Genomic DNA, 10,974 nt, shown 5'->3' with positions numbered 1-10,974 from the left:
AAATGTCCCTTATGAATGATAATTTAGAACTGAAATTTGATAATTATTTAAGCTTAGTCATACTATCAAGATTTTTGTGTCTTNTTTGTTTGGACCAAATGCCATAAAAGTCTCTCTGTATGTGGAGCAATGAGTTCCACTTCTCTTTCTCCTGACAACNGATTTTAGATCATTTAGTTTTCCACCATATCTTGGTCTCCTTTACCCAAAAATCATGGGAGGAATACTTCAAAAAATAAAAAGGAAGTTCATAATAAAGACCTGGCCACAATAGATGGCAGGTCCTTGTTCCAATTCTGAAAGTAATTTTAAGTTTCGTCAAGTGTATTGAGTGGATTTGGTCAATATCTGCTTAAACATGCTCTTATTTTTAGACACTGGCCTCAATATTTTAGTTTTAAGCAATTACCCAAATATAAATCTTGAAGGGTGGACTTTTCATCAAATTTATATTGATTCTTATGTTGATTTCAGAAGTAGAATAATGTGAAAAAGAAATTATATGACTCTGGATACATAATTAAATAGCTTTCCATTAGGCAAAGCCAGGCTGGATGTGGTAGATCACACCTGGAGGTCAGTCAGNTTGATTATGCAACAAAAGTCTCTCAAAAAGGAGGAAAAAATAAATAAAAGGCAAAACCAATTTATATCCCACTGATAATCTAAGAGATCCCGAGTCATCACATTCCTTTGGGTCTTACTTATATAGTTCTGGCTGACTTGGAAATGGCTACACAGGCCAAGCTATCCTTGAACTCATACAGATCTCTTACCTTCTACCTCCTAAGTGCTAGGATTAAAGGTTTATGTGTGTCACCTTCTAGTAACATTTTACACAGCCCTTTAACATTGGCAAATTTGATAGCTCCCCTCCCCCAATTCTTGTATGCCTATTTCTTTTTATGAGCTACCTACCCTCTCAACAAAGCTTTCCTAATCAGCTACTNTCTTACCAGGTTTTAAAATGTCCCTTAAAATGCTGCAGAACTTTAGCTACCATGTAGTAAATGGTATTCGAGCTCTCAGCACCTTCTGCAGGAGGTTCTGGACTGTGAAGTTAGAGGAAATACCATAATTTCCTCTAACTTGGAAGAATCTTGGAAGAATCTCCTTCATGAGTCTTTGAAACTGCCTGAAGAGGAATATTAGCCAACAAAATGGATCAGTGGGGAAAGGGTGCTTGCTTCCAAGCCTGACAATCTAAGTTAGGTCTCTGGGATCCACATAATAGAAGGAAACAACACACTGACATAACTTGTCCTATGACCTCCACTCACATAAGGGATTCTTATCTTCAATAGTAACCAGAACACAAAAGTGAACTGGTGAAATGTTTGATGAATACTNTTGTTTACTTTATAGACATTAATGTGGAATGCCAAATTTTGTAATTTTCCTAGAAAATTTCCAGTTTATGGTTTTATGTGTGAATTTGGCAAGAACCAATCAAGTGGCATTGTATTCTCTCTCTGACTTGGTTTTGAGAAAAGGTCTCACTATATATCCATGGTGACTTCAAACTCACAGTCCTGTCTCAGCCTCTGAATGCCACACTCACAGACATGTGCTTATGTTTCTGGCTTAGTTACTCTCTTAATAAATTCCCAAGTGCATATAATATACTTTTTAAANCATTTTAATGGCACTAAACTTTAAATACAATTTGATGTAATCTTTACAGAACTTTTTCAAAAATGCCTTCCAATAAATTCTTCTATCAAAAACATAAAGGGCACAAGGCAGTCCAGGCAATGGTGGCTTAAACCTTTGATTCCAGAACTTGGGAGGCAGAAGCAGGTGGATGTCTGAGTTTGAAGCCAGCCTGGTGTACAGAGTGAGTTCCAGAACAGCTAAGTCAGCCCTTTAGTTAGAGATTTTTCCCATTGAGTCCTTACGTTAGTTACTTTTCTCAATTTTGCCAGTTACCTAGCAAAACACCTTAAGGGAAGGATTTACTTTGGCTTACAATTGAGGGTTTAACTCATGATAGTAGAGAAGACATATTGGCCAGAGCATAATGTGGCAGTTAATTACAGAGTTCTCAGCCAGGAAGCAGAGGTAAATGGTACTGTTAGCTCTCTGTCTTCCTTTCAGTCTAAACTCCTAGCCCACAAGGATGGTGCTGCCTACATTCAGGGTTGATCTTTCCCATTCTCTTAAACATTATTATTATTAGAAACACTGTATTCCCACATGTGTGTCCATATATGTGTTCATAGTGATTCTAAATTCAATCAAGGTCACAATAAAAATTATAACCATCACAGTTCAAGACAGTGAAACTGAATTGTCTCCTGCTAATATTGTGGGATAATTTATCAACATATTAATTCACATTGTTCTTAGTGTATCTTCTAGCTTTCTCCTTCAAGTCATTAGCCATACTTCTAAGTGTTCCTTCCCAGGGGCACAGAAATAAAAAAACTACTCTTGTTTTTCTTAAGGGATAGCNTTTTTCTTTTTAGTTAAACAATTTTAGATTTTGATCGTGTCCTTAGCTAGAGGTCAATTTTATTTATTTTTGTTCTTCCCCAATAATCTTTTNAACTACACATTGTAAATTGTTTCCATTGTTTTGAGAATTATATGGTTATATAATGTTTCATGGTTTGTAACTCTCTGACTTTAAACTCGTAACATTTCTGACCATAACCCCGTAACATAAACCTTTCCCATGATCACAAAAATACTGCAAAATTCTGGTTTTTTTCACATCACTTTCTCATTTGCCCTAAAAAAGTCTTTCTGTTTCTGGACTGAGCCACTTTCATTCTCCTATTCTTGAGAAGACTGTAAGGCTTGCATGGCCATGATTTTTTTTTCCTTGTAACATCTCAGTGTTAGCCCCTGGTTTTTAATAGCATAAAAGTTTTATAAAGCCCCTGGAAGGAATACTTGAAAGTGTGGTTAATGACGTAAAGGAGGAGGCTAGAAATTTACAGTCTGTCTCTGGGGCTTGGAGGAAGTTAAAGGAAAGACAGCAATGAGGAAGAGGCAAAGGCTGGAAAGCCATGGGAAAATCACTCTTAGCTAGAGCTTGCTCCCAACCAACCCCCCACCCCCAATTTCTGGAACTTCTTAGAAAGAGCCACTTTCCCTATTTAAATACTAATGAAGTAATTAACCTAACTGGACTATAGTTTCCCAAAATTATGTCATTATCTAAACATTACCTTCCAATTCAATGAGAAGTTTTCCTTTATCAGTGGATTTTTTTTTTCTTACTAGTAAAAGAAACCTAACCTAGTTTGATTGTCATATACATACAAAAAAAAATCCACGGTAATGGAATTGAGGAAAATTAAAAAATTAGTTACATATATTGAATGAGTAATTATTTGTAAACCCTTATAAGGAACACCCTTAGTTGAATCAATAGTGCAAAAACAGGGCGAGGAGCTAGCTCAATTGCTAACAGCTTGCTAGGCAAACATAAACACCTGAGTCCAATCTTCAGAACTCAGTTTTTAAAAGCCAGACATGGTAGTGCTTATAATTCCCACACTGGAGAAGATAAGACTTGCAGCTCACTGGCTAGCCAACTAAGAATACTTGGTGAGTTCCAGGCTAGTTAAAAAACCATGTCTCTCTAGGTGGTGGTGGCGGCGCATGCCTTTAATCCCAGCACATGGGAGGCAGAGGCAGGTGGATTTCTGAGTTTGAGACCAGCCTGGTCTACAAAGTGAGTTCCCGGACAGCCCGGGCTATACAGAGAAACCCTGTCTCAAAAAAAAAAACAAAAAACAAAAAACAAAAAACAAAAAACAAAAAACAAAAAACAAAAACAACCCCCCCAAAAAACAAAAAACAAAACAAAACAACAGCAACAACAACAAACCATGTCTCAAACATACAAAACAGTAAATATCACCTGAGAATTAACACTTAAGGTTGTCCTCTGATCTTTATATGCACAGGCTTATATGTACACAGGTACCCACGTACATGAACACAGCAATGCACACACATGAAAGACATGATAAAACAATAATTATTTACCTTAAGATAGGTAATTGTGACTCTTTTTTTTTTCTGCTTGTGGACGTTGTACCCTTAAGATAGGTAATTGTGACTCTTTTTTTTTTTGGCATCTCTTATGAAATTTTAAANATCCAGATAAATTCTTGCCAAATTCTTCACACATTTCTCCATTTTGCTCAGGTAACATCTCTGAAGTCATACCTCTCTGGTCTAACTCTGTAGGGAATACAATATTCACACATAAACATTCCTGGAACTTCTCTATACAGGGCAGGGGAGATGGTTAATTTAGTATTGTGCTTATTACAGAAGCATGAGGATCAAAATTTGATTCCTAGAACTCCTGAAAAAAGCCAAGTGTGTTAGCATGTACTTTTAATGTCCGTACGTGGGAAGTAGAAATGGTGTGGTGACAAACACTTCTAATCACAGCAGAGTTGGGCAGATCTCTGAGTTTGACTCCAGCCTGGTCAACAAAGCAAGGTCCAGGACAGCCATGGATTCAGAAACATCCTGTCTTGAAACAAACAAACAACAACAAAAGAAAAATGGCAAACGTAGTGGGAGAAAGAAAAGGGGACTTGCGAGATACTTTAGTCAGTAAATGCCTGACATTCAAGCATAAAGACATGAGTTCCCAGCACCCCCTAAGAAGCTGCACANAATGGCATACTTGTAATACCAGTGCTGGAGAGGCAGAAACAGGGGGATCCCTGAGACTTGTTGGTCAGGCAGTCAAACCAAACCAGTGATCTCCAGGTCTTAGTAAGAGACCCTCCCTCAAAACAAGGTAGTCTACTCCTAAGGAATAATACTTAAAGTTGATCTCTGGCCTCTACGTGCAATTGTACATACATATAGGGCCACATACAACATGTTCACCAGCACATATAGACATGTGTCACATGTAGACACCAGCCTACACCACAAAAAAAGCAAATAGAAAGGAAGGAAGGAAGGAAGGAAGGAAGGAAGGAAGGAAAAGAAAGAAAGAAAGAAAGAAAGGAAGGAAGAAAGGAAGAAAGGAAGGAAGAAAGAAAGAAAGAGGAAGGAAGGAAGGAAGAGAGAGAAAGGAAGAAAGGACAAAAGAGAAAGGGGGAGAAAGGGGGAGAGAGAAAAGAGGGGTCTTTAGTAATTGGCCTTTGTGCAGTCTTCAATTGCATTGCGTGTCTTCATTATTGTTTGTTGGACTCTGCCACAAATAGAGGGAAATTATGAAACAGCTGGAATACATTGGGAATGCCCCACCTTTGCCCAAGCTCTTCCTTTTTGGTTATCTCCTTAGACAAAGCTGGTGGGGGGGGGTGTAGCTCCTTTAATTCCACATCAGACATGAAGTATAATTGAAAAGCCTGGTCAAAGTCTTGCTGAGCCTGTTAAAAAAAATGTAAAATCTCATGTTGAAAAGAGATTTCACATCTCCAGCCAGCTGGATGAACAGGTTTTCTATCTGTACCACGTGTAGTCAGCTGTTCCGTAGTCTTTACGTCTTCACTGTGGTAAACAGGAAGTGGTATATCTTCTTGAGAAATTGCTCCATCTGTGGGGTAGAGTGAGACATGGAATAAACATAAAGATGATTTGCTTCCTATTCCACTTATTACTTAAAGAATTAAAGTCAATTTATGTTAGTCATTCTAAATTAAGTTCTGTATAAAATAGGAAAAGGTTGTTGACTTTATATGATATATACCAGTCTTATAGCTGGTCCTAACTTTAACTGTGAAAATGGGACCTGAAATTCCTCCTGGTTTAGATTTCCTCACAGAAGTCTAAAAAGATCAAAACATAGTAGAGAAGCTATAACTTAATATGTTTATAGCAGCTGGCAGACATTGATTACAGGATACTGTACAATTTGCCTTAGAACTATAAAGAATCCTAATATTTTCCTAGTTACTATAGTCATTTATGATTATTTAATAGGTTACTGCCTTCATATTCTGCTTATCACTAAATTAATTCATAAAAAGAAAAAGATGAACACATCTACTCTGAGCCATAGAGGCCAGATATAGCTTAAGGATAATTATACATTGGGTTTCTTAGTGACAAATGTAAATTAAAAATGACAATGCCCAATTTATTATATTCAAAGGAATGAGACCCTAGTCTCAGAATTTTGAGTACTGTTCAGTGGATGAAAATTATCCAGCAATTACACTATGTGATATCTAAGTCTAGGCAGATCACAGTTTTCTTTATCTCACAGGGCTAAAATGTGTTGAACATTATTATCTATGAAATATTACCTCAAGACATCAGCCTCCTGCTGTTCAAATGATTATCCAGGAATCTGTATAGGACCTATGCCTTTTACAGAAAGAAATCTGGGTGGATTACCTGCCTTTCCTCTGACAGTTTGTGTTCACTGAGTCCATCCATAGAAATAAAACTTGGAAGCTGGTCAAAGTGGCACATGCCTATAGCTCTAGCTCCTGCTGAGGCTGAAGGGGGAGGAGACATTACTCAATCCAAGAAGTTGAGGCAGCCTGGGTAACATAGCAAGACCCAATCTCAGAAAACAAGAAAAACAAAAGCAAGTCCCAGTGTTCATAAGGTTACCTGTCAGGCCTAAGTGAGGATGACCTCCAAATCTGTGTCCAGCACTCACATCATTATATTCCTGGCATATCAGAGAATGACAATCGCTGAAAAAGTAGAGCAGATGGAATCAACAGTGTCATCAAATTAACTTGGAATATTCCTTATCCTAGGGGATGCTCCTTTGTAACTGAATGTGGCACTGCCAAGCCAGAAGTATTCTCTAATTGTAGCTCACTTCTTGAAGAGGGGGAAGAAAATCTGGGCCAATCAGAGATTTTACTGGGGCAGAGCTCATCTTATGTAGGTCACGAGCCTCTGAATCCTTCAGCCTAGAAGATCACCAAAAGGCATAGAAAAAGAAAACATGCCTTTGATTTTAGTAATACGGACTAGAAACCACTGTCTCACCAAAACTTCTCAAAACACTTGTGATGCAATATATTCACTCAGATGAGACTAAAAATGCTGCATTTTGAAAAAAGCAGTCTTTTAAAACAGGTATCAATCTTCAAATCCTGTGTTCAGTGTCCTGTGGAAGATGACTAGATAACAAATACAAAGCTTTCTCCATCTTCTCTAAACTAAACTGCTCTCTAGCAGTTTAGTAATGTAACCTAGGGAAAGAAATCACTCATTTATTACACATATCTATTGTTGCAATTTTTATAGCCCAAATGTGCTTAAGAACAGATGATGATCCAGTGATGGTCCCTGCTTTTCTTCTTTGCATTTCTTCAAGGTTTTCATCAGTTTGGCATGTTCCTTCTCTCTCCTTTCCATCATGATTTTCATCTGCTTAATGCAATCAAAGCCTTATTCACCTCTCCTTCTACATCTGCCTCTCCTACCTCTGGAAGACCTAAAAGATATGTTTGGGCCAGGCAGTGGTGGCGCATGCCTTTAATCCCAGCACTTGGGAGGCAGAGACAGGCAAATTTCTGACTTTGAGGCCAGCCTGGTCCTCAGAGTGAGTGTTCCAGGACAGCCAGGGCTATACCCTGTCTTGAAAAATCTAAATAAATAAATAAATAAAAATAAAACAGCCTGTTTGTTTGGAGTTTCTTTTAACCTGATCATATTACAAAACATAACTTTAATATTACATAACTTTACCAGTTTTGGAAACTCTAAATAGAGGCTTTTAGAATCTTTAGCTCTAAAGCACTCCATGACAAATTTGCCGCTCTGATGCATGCCTTCTGTTTCTCCCAAATAAATCTGAGCTTATTTGGTCTCAATCTTGTCATTTTCCACAAGCTCTGTTTTCCTTTATCCATTTTTTTTTCTATCACTGGAGACTCAAGTATGTTTTTATTAGAAAACAAATCTGGATTTTCTTGACAGTTTATATGAAATACCCAGCAGAAGACTTCAAATACAGTGAACAATTTCTCTTTTTCAGTTATATTTACCTCCCTAAAAGCCAACAGATTAAGAACATACGTCATATAACACAAAGTTCACTAGTAACCTAATAGAAGTCTCTTTTGTACCATTAACTGGCCCTTGGTAAGTATCTTCCATTCTGTTCTCTCTTTAGCCAGTGTGTCAAGAGATAGTTTCCTGACTTCAGCCATCTCAGGAACAAAATCCACCTTGCTAGCAGAGACAAAATGTAGTTCATGTTCCCAGGCCCTGAAATTCAACTCCTATCCTTGCTTCTTCGGATATTTCATGTTTGTCTGTTAACCAGTAAAGGATCCAAAGAGGGAAGTTGCCATTATTCTGTTATCTAACTAGGCACATAAGTCCTAAATGTGCTGCCTGTATTAATTGACTACATGCAGCTTGCCCACTTCTTTGTTCCCTTATCACTCTAGATTCCAGGTCAGAGTCCAGAAGGGGACCTTCTTGGCAAGTTTCATCTGCATAATACAAAACATATGGATATGTGAANGNTATTTTATCCAGATGNTTGACATCATGAGTACTTGGTTTAAGTCCTGGAGAACGTTTTACTGTGACATGTAATGAATATGCTTATCTTTCAATTGCAAGGCCCTATAAACCTCAGCAGGACAGGCAAACATGCAAACAGAGCAGATAAGCCAAACATATTCTTCAGGTTTCCATCCGTAGCATCTGTCTCCTTCCAAGTAGGCGCACTGTCACAACATTTGAACTATAGCAGATACACAGAAAGCACCAAGAGAGGTGGCTTCATGGTCCAGTGTTCCTGTGAAGGGAAACCAACCTGCTCTAATGCTTTCCTTGAGGCTACCCTCTTGAGCAGCAATTGAGAACACATGGTGCTCCAAAGCACTTTTCTGTCAATTTCTCTTTATTCCTTTAAACACTTCATGCTAAAGTGTCTAGCACATAAGGACACATAAACTACCAGTTCAAAGCCAAACAAACTCACTTAGTCCTATTTCATTTACATTCTTCCTGACAGTTAAGTATGTGCATGAAGCTGGGCATGGTAGTACATAGACACTGGGGCAATAGTGTTGAGAATTTCAGGCAGCATGGGCCACATAGCAAGACCTGCCTCAATAACCACAACTGTGACAAAATCATGTGTGTGTGTACTAGAAAGCCAAGCCAATGAATAATAGGATTCATAGAACTGTAGAGTGTAAATTTCATTGGCTTTTCTTATCAACAGTAAGGGTGTCCAAAGGCAGAATTGATGTATGTCATGGAGACTTTTTATGTCCAAAATTCTCCTGTCTCCATATCCCATGTGCTTGGATTTTAGATGTGATAGAGTATTCTCATACTTCTTGCAAACCTATCACAACATACAATGTGCAGTTAAACTTTTCTGAGACAATGACCTCTCTTTTAAACATAGTTTATAAGCAGTTCTCATTGATTTTTTGGGAGGAACAAGAGCTCATTCTGTAGCCCAGGCTATCCTAGACCTGTCTGTGTTGCTCAGATGGTCTTGAACCATGACAGTCCTGCCTCAGCCTCCCTAGTGCTGAGATTACACCTTCCAATGGTTTATGCAGCTACCTCATCACCCACAAGAGTTTAGCAGACTCAGGTTCACAGCAAGGCCACTGGTACAGGCGATTTTTGAAGGGGGAAAAGCAACATGCTTTGCCTATGGACAGACAGGCAGTGGGAAGACACACACAATGGGTGGAGACCTGTCTGGTAAAAGTCAGAACACATCCAAAGGGATTTACACAATGGTTTCTCAGGATGTCTTCCTTCTGAAGAATCAGTCTCCATACTGGAACTTAAACCTGGAAGTTTATGTGACATTCTTCGTAATCTACAATGAGAAGGTGTTTGATCTGCTCAACAAAAAGGCCAAGTTACATGTGCTGGAGGACAGCAGGCAGCAGGTGCAGGTTGTGGGACTGCAGGAGTATCTGGTTACCTGCGCTGATGATGTCCTCAAGATGATCAACATGGGCAGCACCTGCAGGACTTCTGGACAAACATTTGCCAACTCCAATTCCTCCTGCTCCCACGCCTGCTTCCAGGTTCTTCTTTGAGCTCAAGGGAGATTACATGGCAAATTCTCTTTGGTGGATGTGGCAGGGAATGAAGGAGGGGCTGGCAGGTCTAGTGCTGACCGGCAGACTCACATGGAGAGTGCAGAAATTAACAAGTCTCTCCTGGCTCTGAAGGAATGTATCCAGGCTCTGGGACAGAAAAAGGCTCATACACTGTTCTATGAGAGCAAACTGACACAGCTGCTGAGGGCTTCGTTCATTGGGGAGAACTCAAGGACCTACATGACCACCATGATCTCATAAGGCATAAGGTCCTATGAATACATGTTCAACATGCTGAGATACACAGACAGAGTCAAGGAGCTAAGCCGCCACAGTGAGCCCGGTGTAGAACAGTCAGTTCAGATGGGAACAGAAGTGATGGAAGCCAGCTCTAATGGGACTTCTCTGGCTGGCAATGAAGAGGAGGAGCTGTCTTCCCAGATGTCCAGCTTTAATGAAGCCATGACTCAGATCAGGGCCCTGGAAGAGCCCAGGGAGATCACACAGCAAGGACCAAGCTGGCTTGAGCTCTCTGAGATGACGCATCAGCCAGGCTATGACTTGGAGACCTTTGTGAACAAGCCAGAATCTGCCCTGACACAGCAGGCTAAGCAGGCTAAGTACTTCTCAGGCCTTCAAGAAGTCATCAGGGCCTGCGCCTAGCCGTGCAACTAGAAGAATAGGCTAACAAATAAATAAACACCAAGAAACAGCACCAATGATGACTTCAAATAAAGATCTGTTTGATAACACGCTAGCCTCTTCCCTTCCCCCAAAAACTTTGGGCACCTTCTGGCTTTGGTTAGGAACTGAGTTGGACAGATTGGGTAAATGTCAGGTTCGGGACATCATGCCCAGGAAAGCTGAGGAGAGACGATGTCCTTGGTTTGGAGCAGGAAGGAGTTTTAATGACTGCTTCCTCTTCTCCCCCTGTTGAAAGGGAGTGCCGTTTGGTTGGTTTCCCTGTAGAGAATCCAGCTGCTGGTAG

General features: G+C 39.6%; 1 protein-coding gene and 1 pseudogene across 1 annotated transcript; one reads left to right on the top strand and one right to left on the bottom strand.

Annotated features, from left to right (window-relative positions):
* Positions 1–952: 952 nt before the first annotated feature.
* On the bottom strand, positions 953–8,695 carry Clul1 (clusterin like 1). The gene is given in 9 exon segments (XM_021182382.1): positions 953–1,052; positions 4,077–4,203; positions 5,118–5,192; positions 5,195–5,360; positions 5,363–5,446; positions 6,767–6,860; positions 7,220–7,334; positions 7,337–7,390; positions 8,590–8,695. Coding segments are annotated over 9 exon segments (921 nt in total).
* Positions 8,696–9,482: 787 nt separating this feature from the next.
* Positions 9,483–10,708, top strand: LOC110309650 (annotated as a pseudogene).
* The last annotated feature ends 266 nt before the right edge of the window (positions 10,709–10,974 follow it).

The sequence above is a fragment of the Mus caroli genome, chromosome 14 (assembly GCF_900094665.2).
Source record: "Mus caroli chromosome 14, CAROLI_EIJ_v1.1, whole genome shotgun sequence".
Classification (NCBI taxonomy): Eukaryota; Metazoa; Chordata; class Mammalia; order Rodentia; family Muridae; genus Mus; species Mus caroli.
The sequence above is the reverse complement of the archived record's forward strand: the minus strand, read 5'-3'. Positions and strand labels throughout refer to the sequence as shown.